The sequence below is a fragment of the Lontra canadensis genome, unplaced genomic scaffold, assembly GCF_010015895.1.
Source record: "Lontra canadensis isolate GAN:19392208 unplaced genomic scaffold, GSC_riverotter_1.0 scaffold55, whole genome shotgun sequence".
Classification (NCBI taxonomy): domain Eukaryota; kingdom Metazoa; phylum Chordata; class Mammalia; order Carnivora; family Mustelidae; genus Lontra; species Lontra canadensis.
The window spans coordinates 7,467,616-7,489,330 of record NW_022631049.1 but is presented as its reverse complement, the minus strand read 5'-3'; the positions used below and the strand labels follow the sequence as shown (position 1 = coordinate 7,489,330).

Here is a 21,715-nt window from a genome sequence, read left to right as displayed (position 1 = left end):
TTAATTGCCTCTGCTTTGTACTCTGCTCCAAGACAGTTTGATACTAAAGAATAAAATTACTTGAGGGGCACCTGGTGGCTCAGTCAGTTAAGCTTTTGACTCTTCATTTTCACCCAGGTCATGATTTCAGGGCTGTGAGTTGGAGCCCCAATTCGAGCTCTGCACCAGTGAGGAGTCTATTTAAGATCTCTCTCTCCCTCTGCCCTTTCCCTGCTCACTCACTTGCTTACTCTCTCTCAAATAAAGAAATACATCTTTAAAAAAAGAGAGTTCTTTCTGCTCCTCCCCGCCCCTGCTTACATGCATGAGTGCATTTGTGTTCTTTCTCTCTTAAAAAAAAATTACTTGAGGTACCAGTGTTCAGTTTTTTAAAAATAAAACTTTAGTTTCTCATTATTACCTGATCTGATGAGATTTCTGAATCAAATATAGTAGAATCAAATAAATTCAATCCAGGAGATCTAGAAGTATAATTTGTAAGAAAAGAAAATCCAGGAGATTCCTTTTGTGTTTGACCTTCAGGCATTATATTTCTGTTTCTATTACAAAGAAATAAGAAATAATAAAAATGTTAAAAATATATTACTAAATATTATAGACCAGTAAACAATATCACGGAAATAAGAATTGGCACAGAGAATAGTTCTTAAAGTGACAAACCTCTTGAGAAAAAGATAGTTTGAAGTAGATAACAATGTTAAAGTAGATCAGTTATGGAATAATAATGAATTCCAACTGAGAATATACTGTCTGGCTCTATTCTAGATATTTCCACTGTCATTAATTTATTTATTCCTCACAGTAAACCTATGAAATAAGTACTAGTATTACCACCTCCATTTTACAGAAGAAAATTTTGAAGCATAGAAAGGTTAAATGACTTTCTCCAAGAAATGGAAGTGCCAGAGTTGGGATTTGAGTTCAGCAATCCAGATTCAAATTCCCAGCTCTGAACTTTCAGGCTATATGTCTCCAAGATCTTGAAAGACAATTAGAAGATTTTAGTCTTGATGAGGAGTCAGCCATTACATATTGTTGCATAAGGAAGTTAAACTATAAAATGATTTGGGAACAATAATTAGAGAAGAGAGTGGCTAAATGAATTCTGGAGGCAGAGCTGCCTGTATTTTTTTTCTTCTGAACATCTATGTCTTGGCTTTAATATTGTGCATATTGGCCTCTATGGCACTACAAGTAAACATGAAAATAGTTCCCATTTCCATGCACAGGTATTCAGCTATAACACCATTTAAAATTAGTATGAATGACCTGTACCCCTGAAACAAATATTATATGTTAAGAAAGAAGAGATATCAATAGCCAAAAATAGAGAGATAAATAAAATTAGTATGGACAAAGAAAGTTTGTAATAGTTAATATTCATTTGATAACTACAAATAAATGAATATTAAATCAAGCAAGAAATAGGCTATGTTCAATATGTTCTAGGTGTCAGAGTATAATAATCAATGTTATTTAAAACTTAATTTCTTTTTTTCTTTAAAGGGACATCTCTTCTGTAGGTGGGTGCTCAAATGAAAACAGAGGAATGCTTTCTTTGACCATAGGAACAAAATTCAGACACAAGAGAGTGCTTATCTCCTCCTCTGAAAGAATACATTTGCTCATTATCTCCCTCTCCAGGCATCACTTCCCATATTCTTAATGAAAATGCTTACAATTACCAACCCCAAAATTCTATCTTCAAGGGTAAGTTATAAATTTTTAAAAAAGAGTGGTTCCTTATATTTAAAAAGTCAAATTCCAGCAACACTAATGCTAAAAATGACTTAAATTTCTTAGCATCCACGTAATAGATTTCCATGAGTTTTCTATTATGTGCAGACTTATTTTCCTTAAGAAGTAAAATGAAGTTTGAATAATACAGTTTGTGGTGTGATGACATCAGCAATTGCCAGTTCTTGCCCATCAATGAGTCCCAATTCTTTCAACGTCTTGGAGAGATTTGGCCTTGTTTGTTCTTCAATAGAGGTTACTGACTGTAAGTAAAGTGTTCTATTTTTTCCCTCTAAAGTGGCTGTGATGGCTGGAGATTTCATCTGTAGAAAAGCACTATTGGTTAAATAATCTAAAACCACCTGGAGTTTAGTGGTTGGAGAAGACTGGATATTTTAAGGAAGCTGGCTATATAAGCTGGGCAGTTTTCCTTTCTTTCTGCTTCAAATGTATATGTGTACAGTCCATCTACATCATTGAATACCAAGTATTAAGAGGAATATATGCACTTGTAGCTATTTTAAAAACCTCAGTGGCACACACAGCTGAAATGACTACATTTGTAGAAGCTACTGCAGGAATGATTTGTTTTACTACTCCTTGAGTGAATCTCTAGGTAACACCCTTAATATTATATTGTCCTGCTCTCTTGACGGACTTTTGGAAAATCCACTGAATATGATCAAGATCATCTCCATCTAATGGAACTCCTTCTCTAAAAGCTGTTCCTTAGGCCACTACAGGATCCTTGCAGACTCAATACAGTGTTCTGGGAGCCTGGGCATAGACTCAAAGGTGTACATGGGATCTGTGGAATCTGTGGAAGATACAGTTCTAGTGCACATTCAGTGCAAGCAGTAATTCCAGGCAGAATCACCCAGGCATTTCCTTTAAAACCTTCTGTCCCTCCATCTATCAAAAGGACAATGGAGCTTAGATCTTATACACCATCTTCATAATTTAGAAGAGATATTAGCATGCCATTTATCCATCTTCTGACCATGATAGAGTCCAGTCCACTTACAATTATATGATATTGTAGATAGAAAATGTCATTAAAATCCTGAAATCTTGCTGAAATATGGAACTACACTGCAATTAGGAACTCTGTCATTTAGAACTTCTGCAGCAATTTAGCCTTAGGTCTTCCAGCATCTTAAGGCCTATATAAAAACTGCCTATTTAGATTGAAAACATCTATAGTGTCCATGTCTATAACATAAATCTGTCTAAAACCAGACTACGCCAGATTTTTCAGGAGCTCACATCCTAAGCTTCCAGTCCAATGGCCAGAACTTGACATGTATCTAACAAAAATGAGAAATTCAGTGCTCAGTTCGAAATCAGGGGTGTGAAGGGTCCATATCACTCGAGGAACTTCTTTTTGGTTGCAGCGACCTTCCCAGTCTCTAGTGTCCCCACACCCAGAAACAACAGCCATTTTCTCAGCCAGCAGCTCCTCTATTCTTGTCTTTGTCTCTGGCTCTTCACCATCCAGCATGTTCTCCTGAGCTGCCTGCATTTGAATCTGAACTCTATCACTGACAAGTTGTATCACCTGGGAGTCTGTTTCCTCTTCTATAAAATAAGCATAATGTATTTACATCTCATAAAGTTGTGAATATTAAATGAGCAATACTTATAAAGGGTTTAGACAGTTTATGCTTTTGACAGATAGGACAAAAATCTGAAGATCCTTCCGTAACTGTCTCCATTGACCATCAATGAGTCACTTAACTTTACAGATCAGTTTTCTCATCCATAAGTGGAGGTTTATGGCAAACATATCCTTTTACAGTTCTCATATTTGATGATGAATTCCACTTTGAATATACTGTGCGTGAATCAACAGCATGACTTGACTATATAAAACTGATTAGCAATTTAAAATACAGAAGTAGAACATGGATGAGAGAGTTCTGAAGTGGAATCAATGTTTTAAAAGAATCTTTCATTTTGTAGTTTAAAAAGGGATTAAACTAAACAAAAAGGTTAAGTGCAACCTTTTCTCTTAGCTGTAAACAACAAATCTGTGGTTACCCAAGTTAAATAATCATGTTAAGAGATATTACTGCCTACACCAAAGTTACATAACAGATGGCAATTCTTGCTTTAGACACTATATGGAACATTATTCAATGATGTCCACAATTTACCATACATGATAGTAACTTTTTAACTTGACATTTAATATTTTTCATATACTTTTTATCCTTCAGAAAATCTTAAATGTAGACTATTGCACTGGATAAGTACTCATAATCTATATCCTGTTCAGCTGAATGCTGTAGGAAAAATGGGGAAGAGGTTCTATGAAACAAGAATGGCAGAATGTTAATAATTGTTTAAACAGGGCAATAAGTACATGGGGGTTCATTACACTAGTCTCTCTCCTTTGTGTATTTGAAATACTCCACAATAAAACCTTTTTAAAAGTCACAGGTACTAGACATTTTACTATTCTTATCAATTATTTATAAAATATTGGCTCAACATATATAGATTCTTTAATAATAGTTATTAATTAAAATCCTACATTTCAAAAGAGGGGGTTTTAGGGAATAATAATTTCTCCAAAGGTTCAGGTGTTTTCACGGCTTCAGGCGTTTTTAAAAATAAAGGAATTTCAGAAGTTTGTAGAAAGTTCTCAGCCCTTCCTTCTACTTCATCACTATTATTTTCTATTGGCTTCTCAAAATGTTCTGCACATATAACCTGCAAATTCAAAATAATAGAAAACTATAAAAATGAATGTTATTTTTAAAAAATGTTATTACATTAACAAATTCACATGTAAAAATGTGTGAGGAAAAAACATATTAATCTATGACATTATATGTCATAGACATAATAAGTAAAATAAGAATAACTGATGAAAGAGATACCAAAATATAATTGTGTAAAATATGGAAAAATAATTAATTTTCTGATTTCTCTTTTCTTCCCAGCTTCACCTCCCTTACCTCTACCTAAAAAAGTAAATGATAGCCAGAACATACTCAAATTGATGAAGAAAAATGGTTAAGGATTTTTTAAAAAAAATTCTACATCATGCACTGGCTCATGAATTGTATATGATATACAGGAAGGGAAAAGTGATTTACTTCCAAGCAATCTTATTCTCATTGGTTGTGTTCTTTGCACATTTTGTCCTTATAAATTCATTACTTTCTCTGCAAAGGTTGAAAACGTGAATACTAATTTTCCCTTGTATCATTTTGTGGGGTAGGGCTATGATTCCTCAAATATGTTTGCTATACTAAACCTTATTTCAGAAACAATTTGGGTCTCTCTACCAAAAAAATTCTAAATGTTCTTTTTACCTGCTCTTTTTTTTTTTAAAGGTTTTATTTATTTATTTGACAGGCAGAGATCACAAGTAGGCAGAGAGGCAGGCAGAGAGAGAGAGGGGGAAGCAGGCTCCCCGCAGAGCAGAGAGCCCGTTGTGGGGCTCGATCCCAGGACCCTGGGATCATAACCTGAGCTGAAGGCAGAGGCTTAACCCACTGAGCCACCCAGGCGCCCCTTTACCTGCTCTTCTTGAGCAGAATTCTACTGTGTCATTTGTCTTGCTTTAACCCTTAGCAGCTAACTTAGTAAAGCCAATAAAGATTGCCTACGTCTATCATTAATGTTTTCCACTATTAAAAAATATTTTGGAAAATACTTTTGTGGCAACCACCAGTCTTGAACTGTCTTAGAAAGTCATTCAATTTTACCAAACAAAATTGTTTTCTTCAGTTGTGATTTAGTTGTGATATAAATATATATATATGTATGTATACATATATATATGATCAATTATTAACAACAACTCTGTGTATTTTCATATAAACTTTTTGTGGCTTCATTTTTTTAATCCAGAACTCCTCTAAGGAATAGAAGCTTTAACATCGCAGGAACTTGATTACTAACCTAAAACACCTAAACCTCACATATATAATCTTCACTAATCTGAAATTAAAGTGGAAACAGCATTTTAAATTGGAATATTTTGCTTAGAAATCACAAATCAAATATTTGACTTACTTGCGAAGTACATTTTGATTCTCTCAATTGTCTTACTGTCCCTTTATCTTCACTCTCAGCATCTGTTTGTTACAGGAGAACAAACTAGTTTTTCTTTTGGCAATTTAATTGTAAAGAAAACATATAAACAGTAAGAATTGTGAATATTTAACTGTTTTTGACCTACAAAAATAGGTTTCATATAGTTTAACCCAATCCACACAGATAAGAGAATAAAACCCATGTGAACAGTTTAAAAGAAAATTATAGAGAATACCCATGTAACCATCACACAGGTAAAGAAACAGAACATCATATATACTCCAAATGTCCACATATTCTTCATATTGTCCTCCTCAGAGGTATTCACTATCCTGAATTTCCTTGATTTGCTTTCTATAGTTTTACCACCTAAATAATTCAGTTATTTTTCCTGTTTTAAAATGTTATATGATAAAATGGTAATATGTGTTCTTTGCCTTGCTTTTTTTATTCAGCATATGCTCGTGAAATTCATCTGTATTGTTTCATATAGACATAATTTGCTTACTTGTATTAAGTATTCCATTGTACAAACAACATAATATATCCATCTGTTCTACTAGCAAACAGGCATTTGGGGTGTTTCTACTTTGAGACTATTACAAACAGTGATCTTTACATATATACTTGTATGTATGTACTTGTATTTCTCCAGGTATATACCTAGGAGGGGGATTACGAGGTAAAGAGTATGTATATCTTTCATTTTACCAAATTTTAAACTATTTTCCAGAGTTTATTTTCCAAACTACTTATCAATTTTTGTTGTGGTACCTAGCCATCCCAACTTACCTTAAATTCATTCAGTTTCACCAGACAAAACCATTAGCTTTAATTATAATTTATATATAGTCTCAATATACAGTCATTTATAAATGAGTTCCTCCAACAGTTATGAGAGTCCTTATTGTTCTATATTCTCATTAATACTTACCACTGTCAGACTTTCTGAATCTGCTAATCTGTTGGATGTGTAATAGCTCACTGTGGCTTTATTTTTCAGTTTCCTAATTTGCTGAGCATCTTTTCATATGTTTATTTACCATATGAGTTGCTCTATTTGAAGTGCCTACTTGCATATTTTGCACATATTTCTAATTGGGTTGTCTGACTTATTCTTCTTGGTTTGTGGAAATTCTTTATATATTTTTGGAAACTGGTCCTTTGACAGTTTTATGTGTTAAAAATATATCCTCTTATTTTCATTTCTTTTTTTTAAAGATTTTTATTTATTTGAGAGAGATAAACAAAGAGAGCACAAGAGTAGGCAGAGTGGCAGGCAGAGGAAGAGCAAGAAGGAGACTCCCCAATAAGCAGGGAACCTAACATGGAACTTGATCCCAGGACTGAGATCATGACCTGAGCTGAAGGCAGACACTTAAACGACTGAGTCATTTAGGCTCCCCTTCCATTCTCTTTATGTCTTTTGATGAATAGAAATTCTTAAGTTTAGTATAGCCAAATTTATCAAATTCTCTCTTTTTTTTAAGATTTTACTTATTTATTTGACAGATAGAGATCACAAGTAGGCAGAGAGGGAGGCAGAGAGAGAGGGGGAAGCAGGCTCCCTGCCCAGCAGAGAGCCCGATGCAGGACTCCATCCCAGGACACTGGGATCATGACCTGAGCCAAAGGCAGAGGCTTTAACCCACTGAGCCACTCAGGCGCCCCTCAAACTTTCTTTTGATTGGGCATTTTAATTCTTATTTAAGAAATTCTTTCCTACCTTGAACAGACATTTTTCTATTTGATCATCTGAAAGCTTTTGTCTTTTGCAGTTAAGTCACAACTATTATTTTCATCACATATTAACTTCCTCAAAAGACGGGCTTGGATATTGTTGAAAAGAGTCCTTTTTTCTTCTAAGATAATTACATGCCTTTTTGGGTATGAAGCCTTACTATATATGCTGAACAGCAGCTAGACTATTCCAGACATACGCATTTCCCCACATATCTGTATTAGGGATGCATTGTTCCTAGAGATCAGCTTTCTTCTAACACTCTGTCAGCTTAGTATATATAGAAAATTATAAACAGGTGGAACAAATCATCTGTACAGTTAAGATATAATTCTTTCTTCCAGAAGACAGCATGAAGAAAACCCATCTACCTAGAATAAGCACATTATGTTGGTTGACTATTATATTGAGAGAGAGAAACAGATGCATAGTTTATTCTAAGACCATTCTGAGTATACATATATTTACAGAATTTTTCTACTGCCAAAATGAGCCAGTTTTTTAAAGTTTTTATTTGAACTCCAATTAGTTAACACAATGTAATATTAGTTTCAGGTGTGCAATTTAGTGACTCAAAACTTAAAACACCTGGTGCTCATCGCAAGTACACTCCTTAATTCTCACCACCTATTTAACCCACCTCCCAACCTCCTTCTCTTCTCATCCATCAGTTTGTTCTCTATAGTTAAGAGTCTGCTTTTTGGTTTGCCTCTTTTTCCCCTCCATGACTGTTTGTTCTGTTTCTTAAATTCCACATCATATGGTATTTTGGTTTCTTTGATTTATTTCACTTAGCATAATACTCTCTAGAATTCCATCCAGGTTGTTGCAAATGGCAAGATTTCATTCTTTTTTATGACTAATACTGCATTACGCACACACACACACCCCCACATCTTCATCCATTCATCAATCAATGGACATTTGAGCTCTTTCCATAATTTGGCTATTGTTGATACTGCTGCTACAACATCAGGGCACATGTGCCCCTTCAAATCAGTATTTTTGTATCCTTTTTTTTTTGTATCCTTTGGGTAAATACCTAGTTAGTAATGCAATTGCTGGATCACAGGATAATTCTTTTTCTTAACTTTTTAAGGAACCTTCACACTGTTTTCCACAGTGGCTACACCATTTTGCATTCCTATCAACAGTGTAAGAAGGTTTCCCTTTCTCCACATCTTCACCAAAACCTGTTGTTCCCTGTATTGTTAATTTTAGCCATTCTGAAAGGAGTGAGATGATATCTTGTTGTACTTTTATTTGTATTTCCCTGATGATGAGTGATGTTGAGCATCTTTTCATGTGCCTGTATGTCTTCTTTGGAAAAATGTCTATTCATGTCTTCTATTTTTTAATTGGATTATTTGTTTTGGGGGTGTTGAGTCTTATGAGTTCTTTACATATTTTATATATTAACCCTTTATCAGATATGTCAGTTGCAAATAATTTCTCTCACTGCATAGGTTGCCTTTCAGTTTCGTTGACTGTTCCCTTGGCTGTGCAGAAAATTTATTTTGATGAAATCCCAACAGTTTATTTTTGCTTTTATTTCCCGTGCCTCAAGAGGTGTATCTAGTAAGAAGTTGCTATGGCCAATGTCAAAGAGGTTACTGCCTGTGTTTTCCTCTAGGATTTTAATGGTTTCCTGTCTTACATTTAGGTCTTTCATCAATTTTGAGTTTATTTTTATGTATGGTGTAAGAAAATAGTCCAATTTCATTCTTTTGCATATGGTTGTCCAGTATTCTCAACATCATTTCTTGAACAGACTGTTTCCTTTCCATTGAATGGTCTTTCCTACCTTGTCAAAGATTAGTTGACCATATAGTTGTGGGTCCATTTCTAGATTTCCTGTGCTGTTCCATTGATCTATGTGTCTGTTTTTGTGCCAGTGCCATACCATCTTTATCATTACAGCTTTGTAATATAACTTACGTCTGGAGTTGTGATGACTCCAGCTTTGCTTTTTAAGGTTGCTTTGGCTATTCAGGCTCTTTGTGGTTCCATAAAAATTTCTGATTGTTTATTCTAACTCTGTGAAAAATGATAGTAGTATTTTGATAGGGATTGCATCGTATATGTAGATTACTTTGGGTAACAGATATTTTAACAGTATTTGTTCTTCTAATACATGAGCATGGACTGTTTCTCCATTTCTTTGTGTCATCTTCAATTTCTTTTATCAGTGTTTTATAATTTTCAGAGTATGGGTCTTTCATCTCTTTGGTTAGGTTTATTCCTGGGTATCTTATGGGTTTTGATGCAATTGTAAATGGGATTTATTCCTTAATTTCTTTCTGCTGCTTTATTATTGGCATATAGAAATGAAACAGATTTCTGTATATTGACTTTGTATCTTGCAACTTTACTGAATTCATGTTACCAGTTCTAGCATACTTGGTGAAATATTTCAGGTTTTCTTTATACAGTATCATATCATCTACAAATAGATTAAGTTTTACTTCTTCCCTGCTGATTTGCCTGCCTTTTATTTCTTTTTGTTGTCTGATTGCTGTGGCAAGGATTTGCAGTATTATGTTGGATAAAAGTGGTAAGAGTGAGCATCCTTATCTTGTTCCTGATCATAAAAGAAAAGATCTCAGTTTTTCCCCACCGAGGATGATTTCGATCGTGGGTTTTTTGTATATGGACTTTATTCTGTTGAGTAATGCTCCCTCTAAACCTACTTTATTGAGGGTTTTTAACATGAATGGATGTTGTACTTTGTCAAATGCTTTTTCTCCATCTACTGAAAGGATCATATGGTTCTTATCCTTTCTTTTATTAATGTGATGTGTCATGTTGATTGATTTGTGAATACTGAACCAACCTTGCAACTCAGGAATAAATCCCACTTGATAGTGGTGAGCAGTTCTTTCAATGTACTGCTGGATTTGGTTTGTTCGTATTTTGTTGAGAATTTTTGCATCCGTGTTCATTAGGGATATTGGCCTGTAGTTTTTTGTTGTTGTTGTTGTTGTTTTAGTCTTTATCTGGTTTTGGCATCAGGGTAATGCTGGCCTCATAAAATAAATGTGGAAGTTCTCCTTCCTTTTCTATTTTTGGAATAGTTTGAGAAGAATAGGTATTAACTCTTCTTTAAATGTTTGGTAAAATTTGCCTGTGAAGCCATCTGGCCCTGGATTTTGTTTGTTGGGAGATTTTTTTATTACTGATTCAATAGAATGAGACATTTTTAAAACTTCAAAATAAAAGGCTATAATCCACATCATAAAGACAAGAAAAAGTGAAGACTTTTATATAGCCTAATATATATATAGTGGAATACCTGTTATTCATTATTGGATTACTAATATGTATGTATATGTACATATGAGATGTCTTATATTACACACTGTATTATATATATTATGTATACACATATACATATACAAATAAATATATATTTACATACACACACATAGTTTTTTTCAGGAGTATGATACCCTTAAAATCTTCCAACAGCTAGTTGATCTAAGAAAATAAATTCATATATATATCTCCAGTAACATTTCTATGCTTTTATTCAAATAATCCAAATAGTAAAAGATTTATGTAAAAGAATATAGTAGCTTAAACTAGAAATGATAAAATATTTAATATTTTGAAGAAGAATGGCTAAATAATTAAAACAATTCAAAATTTTGAGATAATGGATAAATGAATTATAACATATCCTTCCATGGCATATGATACAGTCATTAAAAATAAAATATATTTAATAACATAGAAAAATATCCTGAACAGTACATCAAATGGAAAGAAAAGGTTACAAAATGATATATAGTATGTTTCAAATTTGGGAGAGAAAGTAAAAGAACACACATATACATAGGAAAGAAGGACAAGAACATATACCAGTATGAATGGTGCCATTTATACCTGGGTGATGGTATCTTTGTTTCTTTTGTATTTTTCCCTGTTTTCCAAATCTTTTACAATGAAATGATATATTTTATATTGAGTGAAAAATGTTTTTAAGAACCAGGCATGCACAGTTAATCAAAGATCTGAACAATCCAAATAATATATTTGAATAGTATAAAAACTGGATATAATTTGTTACTCCCATTTCTTAGGAAAAAATATAAACAGCAAATACCTTTATCTCCTTTTTCAAACCACTGACTGCAATTTGATTGTTTCTGTGGGGTTAACAATCTAAAATACAATAAATAAAATTTTTATATTATTTGTTGAACTGATAAATTTCAGAATTAAAACATTTTCCTATTTTAAAAGTTACCTGAAATGCATCATATTTTGAGAATTTTTAATAGCCACAGAATTTGAGCATTTTGAATGGTCATTCAGAGTAAAGTCATTAAGTACCTGAACAAAAGAAATTAAGTATTAGAACCAGCTGCACAGACAATAAAAATTTTTTGCTTGCCATGGCTACTGAAGGTTCTCCAAGAACATTGTCATTCTCCTCCTCATCATCATGAATATGAACAACTATAAACATTAACTGAAACCACTATATACAAAATATTCAAACGCTAGGAAACTTTAAGACTCATAAGGAATTTAGTATTTTGGACAAGTATAACAACTATGCTTTGTAGTATTTCTACATTTAAGGTAAACTTACAATTTTTTATCCCATATTTATGACTATTCAAGTCAATCTTAACCATTTTCTCAAATGATTTGTCTATTCTCTATAACCTCTTAAACTGAACATTAAAAAGCAAAACACATTAAAAGATTAAAACCTGAGATTTTGTTATGTATGTTATGAACAAGGTAATATTTCATTTTTAACTTTAGATTTTAATATCAATATCTAAGCCACTGCTTTACTAATGTTTGTATTGTCTGTTTCAAGTCATTCTCTGTGAGTCACTCATTTTGAAGAGTTCCTGATTTTTCTTATTCGACTCAACATAAAAAATATCTTTAATAGGAAAAATCCCATTTATTTTTATTATAACAGCCATTGGTCTGAATTCTGTGATCTTATTGTGCTTTTAGATCATAAAAGACCTTGCCCCTTAAAGAACATTTGTCCCTTAAAGAATAAGTGTTGTTACTGTTTCGATGTATTAAACAATATACATTTTGTATGGGCTCCCTGTAAAAGTATTTGTACAAGTTAAGTAGTTGTTTATAATAGATGCTAAGAACTAAAATTGCTGAATATTTACATTTTTATTTTTAATAAGTATTATGAACCAGTCCTCCAAAGTAATTACACCAAATTACATCCCCACTATTGGTGACTTTACCAGATATTATCAAATGTTGTAGTGTATGCAAATCTGATAGGGGAAACCAGATACCTCATTGGTTTAATATGCATTTCCCTGTACCCCAAAATTCAAGCATCTTGTTTTGTGACACTTTTTCTGTAAACTGTTTTATCTTTTGCCTATCTTAAAAATTAATTTGTATTATGTATTTATGTATTATACATTCTGCATACCAATTTCCTATCTATTCTGTCATTCTCTATAACTTGTTGGTGTCTTTTGTCATAACAAAGTTTGTTATTTTGATGTAGTCCACTGATCAATTTGTCTTTTCTTACACCACAGTTATAATCATTGGATTTTCATAATATTTTAAAATGTTCTGGGATAGGGTGCCTGGGTGGCTCATTCGATTAAGTGGCCAGCCAACTCCTGATTTTGGCTAAGGTCATCATCTCAGGGTTGTGTGACTGAGTCCCACATTGTGCTCTGCACTGGGTATGGCACCCGCTTATGATTCTTTCTCTCCTTCTCCCTCTGCCCCTGCTCACTTGCTCTCTCTCCTACACTAAAAAAAAAAAAAAAAAAAAAAAGTCCTGGGATTATGTAAATATTCTGGAATTAAGACTGTGGTGATGGTTACACTACCTTTAGAATATGCTAAAAACCGGGGCACCTAGGAGGCTCAGTTGTTAAGCCTCTGCCTTCCGCCCAGGTCATGATCTCAGGGTCCTGGGATGGAGGCCCACATCGGGCTCTCTGCTCAGTGGGGAGCCTACCTCTCCCTCTCTCTGCTTGCCTCTCTGCCTACTTGTGATTTCTCTGTCAAATAAATGGATAAAATCTTAAAAAAAAAGAAAAAATAATACACAAAAAACCACTGAAATGCACATTTTAAAATGAATTTTATGATGAACATTTTGATATCTAAGAGTATGAGTTTCTCTCACATTGTTTAAAAAGATCTTTTATTTTAAATCTTTAAAATTATTAATCTGTTGATAAAGTGTCAATATGATTGACAGACTTTTCTAATGCTATCATTATAACTCTTGGGAAAACCAAGTTTTAGTCATAATATATTGTTTTTTTTAATGTTACAGTGCCAAACTAGGTTTCCAAATAATTTATTTGGATTTCTACATGTATATTCATTCTTGAGATTAATGTATAATTTTTTCTTTCACTATCTTTGTCCTTGCTACCTAATGAATAGCCATGCATAATTTATTGGCTAGTTTCCAACTTCTTCTATACTCTAGAATTACTTATTAAAAAATAAATAATAAAATGATTGCTCTCAACTGGCAATTTTTCCTCTCAGGGAGCATCTGACAATGTCTGGAGACCATTTTCTATTGTCTTTTCTTTGGTGTGGGTGCTATTTGCCCCTAGAAGTTCACAAGATGACCCTACAAAAAAGGATTATCTCGCCTAAAATGTCAATAAAGTCAGAGTTTAGAAATTCTGATTTAGTCCTTAAAGGTTTGGTAGAATTCACAGGAAAAACTGATTCTGGTATGTTTTGAAAGGGGTATATATATATATGTGTGTGTGTGTGTGTGTGTGTGTGTGTGTGTGTGTGTGTGTGAGAGAGAGAGAGAGAGAGAGAGAGGGAGAAGGGAGGCAAGTAGGGAAGGAAAGAGCAAAACAGAGATTTGCTTACATTTCAGTTTCGCTTACATTTCCAGTTCTTCTAGTTTATGGTTCTATTCATGTCTTTCTTTTTCAGTCTACTTAACAATTTATATTGTCCTAGAAAATTAACCCCCTCACGTAATTTTTCAAATTTATTGTTATAAAGTCTTGCATAGTATTCTCTTAGGGCCTTGAAAACATTTCTTCCCTATGTACAAGGATATGCACTTTCCCCCCCTTATTATTCTTTCTTTTGGGAGGTGAGGCTTCTCTTTTTTTATACTTGCCGCAATTTTATTTTATTGATATTTAAAAGTTATTAACTTCTGGCTATACTGATTAACCCAACTTTCTAATTTCATTAATTTCTGCTTTTCTCTTTATTAATTCCTACTTTCTTTGGATTGTTATTTTCCTGTTTTGAGTTGAGCTTTTTTCACACTTTGAATTGAGCTGTTCACACTTAGAGTTCAGCTAATTTTAATCTTTATTTTCTAATGTATTTGTTTTCAAATATAAGTTTTGGAGGACCAATTTGGATAGATTTCCATAGGTTTTGGTTTATAGTATTCTAAATAGTTTTATCTTGATTTCTTCTATAACCCCCAAATAATTGAAAGTGTATGAATTTCTTTTTCTCTGCTAAATACTTTTTTGAGGAGGATTTATCTTTTTATTGAACTTCTCTTTTTTTTATATAGTGGTAAGTAAAGAGAACAACTTTTTAAAACTGGTTGAAATATCCTCTTAGTTGTAGTAAATGGTCAATTTTGGTGAATACAGCAGTATCAGGAAAAGAAAGCACAGATGAATCTGAGGAATGACACTGTAGAAATGGTGCTATCAGCCCTGGTAAGTGACCCTGAGTCACTTTGAATTTCATGGCAGAAAAATAAATATTCATCTTAAGATGCTGTTATTTCATTCATTTGGTTTTGTATTATTACAATGTACCCAAACTCAACACCTAAACTCAAGATAGTACTTTTTTTGAGAGAGCTATCTTTTTAAACTGTGGATTCAATACTTTTTTGGAATTCTATCAATTTTTACTTTACATATGGTGCATCACGGCTCTTAGAACTTGGTGAGTTACTTTTTTTCAAAAATATGAAATATAGTTATCCCTATTAATGATTGTTGTCTTGAACTCTATTTTATATAACATTGTTACATCTGCTTTTTGTTTGCATTTGTCTGATATATATTTCCCATTTCCTTCTACCTCACTCTTCATTTGTCAAATTGTTTCAGCTCTTCTGTTTTAAAAGTATATGGCTGTTCCACTCTGGAAAACAGTATGGAGGTTCCTCAAAAAGTTATATATAGAACTACCTTACAATCCAGTAATTGCAGTACTAGGTATTACCCAAAGAATACAAAAATACTAATTCAAAGGGATACATGCACCTCTCTGTTTACAGTAGCATTACCAATAATACCAAATGGAAAGAGTCCAAATGTCCACCGACTAATGAATAAAGGAGATATTCACACATACACACCACACACACACACACACAAATGGGAGTATTACTCCGCTGAAAGGAAGAATGAAGTACTGCTATTTGCAATGATGTGGATGGAGCTAGAGAGTATTAGCTAAGTGAAATAGAGAAAGACAAATACCATATGATTTCACTCATATGTGGAATTTAAGATACAAAACAAATGAACACTGGAGGGAAAGAGAAAGGGGCAAACCATAAAAGAGACTTTTTTACAATTTTACAATTACAGAGAACAAACTGAGGGTTACTAGAGGGGAGATGGGTAGGGGAATGGGTTAAATGAGCGATAGATATTACGAAGGGCTCTTACTGTGATGAGCTCTGGGTATTGTGTATGAGTGATGAATCACTATATTGTATACCTGAAAGAAACTGGAATTTTAAAACTTGGAAGAGGAAAAAAAAAGTATATGTCTGTATTTGTATATATATTCCACAGAAGCACCTCTGTCAATTGCTGATTACTGATTTGTTTGAAACTATTTATGATATATTATTTTCTATTTACAATGCATTCTAGCTATTTTATCCACCCTTCCATTCTTGCCTTTTGTTGAACTGATTAAGTTTTCTTTGTCTCATCCTTTTTTTCCTATTTTAAATTTTACACATGGCATTTCATTTATGTTGTATATCCTTACGTGTTCAATATACATGCATGAATTCATACTTTCTGTTTTCCAACAATATATAAGTAAATCAGTATTATTTCTTCTCTACCTCTATCCCCAAACAAAAAAAAGAACTTGGGTAAATTTTTGTTTCCCTCATTTATCTTCCCACCTTCATCCCATATTGATCTAATCTGAAATTTTAGTACCAGATTTATAAGTTTTTATAATTAACACATATTTAGAATTAATAAGTTTCATTAATTACTTTGGTCACCACTACACCTCTGTTTGTATATATTAATCATGAATTAATGAAAGCAATCATATTTTTCAATGAGAATTTCCCTATGGACTATTTTCAGGAAAAATGGGGGAGGATGGAATGTGCCACATCAAGAGCCAGCTTTCTGGATGGTATGTTCCCTGTTTTTCATAAGCATCATGAACTCCCTACAGTACCACCTATCTCTCTAACCCAAACTCTTACACTTACTGCTTCCACCTGGAGACAGTCATCCCATTGCTGATGACTGCCCAAAGGCAAAGGTGTTATGAGATGAACAGGTGTTAACTAACTCCCACTGAAGTAACCCAACCAATTACCCTACTCATTATCTCCACACCTATTCCTTCTGCAAGAGTATTCTATACAAGTCATGGGCCACAATTTCCCACTTCAATCCAATTCTGTTTTCCTTCTTCAGAAATATGTTTTTGGTCTACTAGGTACGGGGCTTGGTTTTTTGTTTGTTTTTTTAGAGAGAGTGTATGTGTGCATGCAGGCAAGCATGAGGGAGGGGCAGAGGAAGAGAGAGAGAGAGAGAATCTTAAGCAGGTTCCATGACCAGCGTGGAGCCCAATGCAGGGCTCAATCTCACATACCTGAGATCATGACCTGAACCAAAATCAAAAGTCAGACACTTAACTCACTGAGCCACCCAGGTGCCCCAGGGCTTGGTACTTTTAAATATCTTTTCTATTTTTAAGAGTGAGAAGGCTAGGGTGCATGGGTGGCTTAGTCGTTGAGCCTCTGCCTTCAGCTTGGGTCATGATCCCAGGGTCCTGGGATCAAACCCCGCATCTGGCTCCCTGCTCAGCAGGAAGCCTGCTTCTTCCTCTCCCACTCCCCCTGCTTGGGTTCCTTCTCTTTCTGTGTCTCCCTCTTTCACATAAATAAGTAAAATCTTAAAAAAAAAAAACAAAATAATAAGGCTATGCAGTGAATATTCAGGCTGACATTCTGAAATTGTTTTAAGATTTTTAGACCTTGAGTTATAGTAATGACTTAGTTAATATATTTATAACACATATATACACATACACACAGACCCATGTTCCAAATGCAGTACATTCACGGTTTCATTTAATGCAAGCAAATATTTAATTTATACTATTAAAAAAGAAATGCCTACCTGCACATTGTTTTCTTTCTGTCTAAAGTCAATATTGGCAAGCTTTGCCTGCTTCACAGAACTTTCTTCTTTTTTATCTAGGTTATTAAATTGTACAACTTCAAATGAATTCCAGAGATAGAATCAAAAATTATGCCCAACATTCAACCTAAGCTTGTAATTTAAAAAATCAAGTTACATGAATATTTAACTTAAAATATAGAAATGTGAAATTTCTACATAAGTTTTAATTCCATACTATATAACAGTTATTTCAATAAGCATGAATGTAAAATGAAAACCAGCTTACAAAATTACATATTTATAATGAGGAACCAAAGACGACTAGAAGAAAAAGAACAGCTAATGGGGTTAAACTGATACAATGTAGTTAATCTAATCTGCAAATCCACCAAATGAAACATGATTCAAATATTTTAGGAGACTAAGTTACAAATATCATCAACACAAGTCGGCTATCCACTTTAATTATACATTCTGATAACTTCTCAAATGAAAAATTTCTTATTATTCATCCTCCTCTGACAGCTGTGCAAGCAGACCAGAACACTTCTTTTAATATCTTGTGATTTCTCTCTCAAAGAAAAAAATTTAGGCATAGAAGGCATATCTTGTTTGCTCTCAAAAAGAATCAAAGTGGTACTTTCTTGAGTCTACTGCTCTCTAGTATTATCTGTTTTTGCTTACACCTAATGATAGCAAAAATTGCTTCTATTTCTTCTATGTGTTTGCAAAGAAAACTAAGTTTTTAAATAATTAAGATACTGTACCTATAACTCTTGGTTCTGAAGAATGCATCTTCATTAGTCTGACTAATTTCTGAGATTCATACGGAAGAAATAATTGACTGTTTTGAGGGGTTTTATTCAATATAAGTGCAGGTTGTTCATCTTTTTCAAAAATTCTGAAGAGTGAATTACATTAAATATTTAGTAAGTAAAAATGCATTTTAAATGTATTTTAAAGCTAGAAGAGATATTTATATACTACACAGTTTAATCTCATTTTGCATACACTAAAACTGAGTTCCAGAAAATTTGACAGATCTGCCCGATATTATTAAATTATTTACAGGTGTCACAGCTAAAATACACTTTTCCTGATTAAGTCTAGTACCCTTCTTAGTATACCACACTTTAATTTTTAAAACAATCATTTTAAAAGAATTTCTAAGTATATCAAAGGCATTTAAAACCAAAACTTTATCCACAAATAGCATGCTGTATATATATTTCAAAGTACTCTAAAACTTTAAAAATAATCATTCAGGATCAAATCAGCTAGTATACTAGAATCCAGAAATCACTAAAGCAATTTATAATCATAAATACATCTTTTAAGTTTTTTACTGGAAGAAAAAAAAACTCATTGAATTTTTCCTAAATTAGAGAAATAATTTTAGTTATTGATAGTTAAATACTTTAAGTAATGATGTTATTTATAATAACTATCAAAATAGAAATTGGGTGAAAATGACTAAGCAGTTACATAAGTTCCTCTCAATATAGAGGATTTTTACAGTATTAAAAAGTTGCCAATGAAGTAAAACTCTAATCAATTTCTTCATAGAATTAAAGACAGATTATTAGGGTTACGAGAAGTGTGAGGGGGGAATCAAGGAAATAATAAATCCAAGGAAGTGGGGTCTGAGAAATTAACTGGGGAGAGGAATGTGTGGAAAAATCAGGACAATAGCAATGGAACTTAATGAGATGAATTTAAGAAGAATTTAAAAGGCTACAGGCAGAAGGAGAAAAAGAAATTTTATCAGAAACAGCAACTATAATACACCTATTTTTCTGTCACACAATAACAGACAAAATCAATCCTTTTTTTTTTTTAATGCCTCCACCTCTGAAGTCTATTTTATCACCATTACGTTGAAAGACAAGGAAGCATAGGATGTCATAGATTCAGCAGCCTTTTAATTCATCTTCAGTCTCTGGGGCAAAACAAGAACTGGTCAAGCTAGTGACAGGGGTGATAAAAAGGTAAATACAATGCTATTTCCATAACTGTTCCTCTGTTTTACTCCTATTGGTGACCCATTATCAAAATCTGGGTGAAATGTGTAATGACAGGTTATAAAACAGCAAATGTGCTACTGCTACCTTTTCTCTCTATACATTATCATTGGCCTTACTAAATAACAAGCATACTTGAATGTTAATCTATAATATTTAAGGGTAAAATCAGTATTTCTCAAGAAATAAGCAGAAAATAGCCTGCACAAAAGTATATATAAATATACATGTAAATATGTGAATACTAGTGGTTTGGGATAGAATATAAAATATAGAATCAAATGCTTAGATGCAGAATAACTGCTCATATAAAAATCCCATCTTAAAGTTTACCTAGGGGTGCCTGGGTGGCTCAGTCAGCTGACCATCTTACTCTTGATCTTGGCTCAGGTCATGATCTTAGGGTCGTGAGATTGAGCCATGGGTTCGGCTCCACGCTCAGCATGGAGTCTGCTTGAGATTCTCTCCTTCTCCCTCTGTCCCTCCCCATGCTTGTGCGTGCTCTCCAAATAAATAAAAAAATAAAATCTTTATAAAAAATAAAGTTTACCTATCCTTTTCTTTCAATTCCTTTATCTTTTCTATATTTTTATTTTTTTCTTCCAGAGTTTCTCCAAGATTCTTAGTTTCATGGAGTCTTGCAATCTGCTAAAAAGAAAAATGGCAAAGCAAAACAAAGTAATTATCTGCAAAGCATTAAGGAACATATGCTTCATCTTAATAATGAATATGATTTTTTCTATATAATCACAGGATTTATGTTTTTGTGGCATTAGCTATCTTTTTTTAAAATTTTTTTTCATTTTTTTATTTTTTATTTTTTTATAAACATATAATGTACTTTTATCCCCAGGGATACAGGTCTGTGAATCGCCAGGTTTACACACTTCACAGCACCCACCATAGCACATACCCTCCCCAATGTCCATAACCCCACCACCCTCTCCCGACCCCCTTCCCCCCAGCAACCCTGTTTGTTTTGTGAGATTAAGAGTCACTTATGGTTTGTCTCCCTCCTGATCCCATCTTGTTTCATTTATTCTTCTCCTATCCCCCTAACCCCCATGTTGCATCTCCACTTCCTCATATCAGGGAGATCATATGATAGTTGTCTTTCTCCGATTGACTTATTTCACTAAGCATGATACCCTCTAGTTCCATCCATGTCGTCGCAAATGGCAAGATTTCTTTTGATGGCTGCATAGTATTCCATTGTGTATATATACCACAACTTCTTGATCCATTCATCTGTTGATGGACATCTAAGCTCTTTCCATAGTTTGGCTATTGTAGACATTGCTGCTATAAACATTCGGGTGCACATGCCCCTTCGGATCACTACGTTTGTACCTTTAGGGTAAATACCCAGCAGTGCAATTGCTGGGTCATAGGGTAGTTCTATTTTCAACTTTTTGAGGAATCTCCATGCTGTTTTCCAGAGTGGCTGCACCAGCTTGCATTCCCACCAAGAGTGTAGGAGGGTGCCCCTTTCTCCGCATCCTCACCAGCATCTGTCATTTCCTGACTTGTTATTTTTTTAGCCATTCTGACTGGTGTGAGGTGGTATCTCATTGTGGTTTTGATTTGTATTTCCCTGATGCTGAGTGATGTGGAGCACTTTTTCATGTGTCTGTTGGCCATCTGGATGTCTTCTTTGCAGAAATGTCTGTTCATGTCTTCTGCCCATTTCTTGATTGGATTATTTGCTCTTTGGGTGTTGAGTTTGCTAAGTTCTTTATAGATTCTGGACACTATTTGCAAATATCTTCTCCCATTCTGTCAGTTGTCTT

At 33.6% G+C, this 21,715-nt stretch overlaps 1 protein-coding gene and 1 pseudogene across 1 annotated transcript in view; both read right to left on the bottom strand.

The window, feature by feature from the left end:
* CUNH14orf39 (chromosome unknown C14orf39 homolog) overlaps nt 1-21,715 on the bottom strand; it is an 89,445-nt gene that overhangs the window by 9,228 nt on the left and 58,502 nt on the right. The window contains exons 10-17 of the mRNA XM_032875262.1: nt 20,476-20,573; nt 18,672-18,805; nt 17,902-17,978; nt 11,778-11,863; nt 11,634-11,692; nt 5,767-5,828; nt 4,274-4,452; nt 401-545 (exon numbers count right to left, since the gene is read on the bottom strand). Of these exons, the coding sequence (XP_032731153.1) occupies nt 401-545; nt 4,274-4,452; nt 5,767-5,828; nt 11,634-11,692; nt 11,778-11,863; nt 17,902-17,978; nt 18,672-18,805; nt 20,476-20,573 (840 nt within the window). The remainder of the gene's footprint in view (nt 1-400; nt 546-4,273; nt 4,453-5,766; nt 5,829-11,633; nt 11,693-11,777; nt 11,864-17,901; nt 17,979-18,671; nt 18,806-20,475; nt 20,574-21,715) is intronic.
* On the bottom strand, nt 1,857-3,238 carry LOC116878076 (annotated as a pseudogene).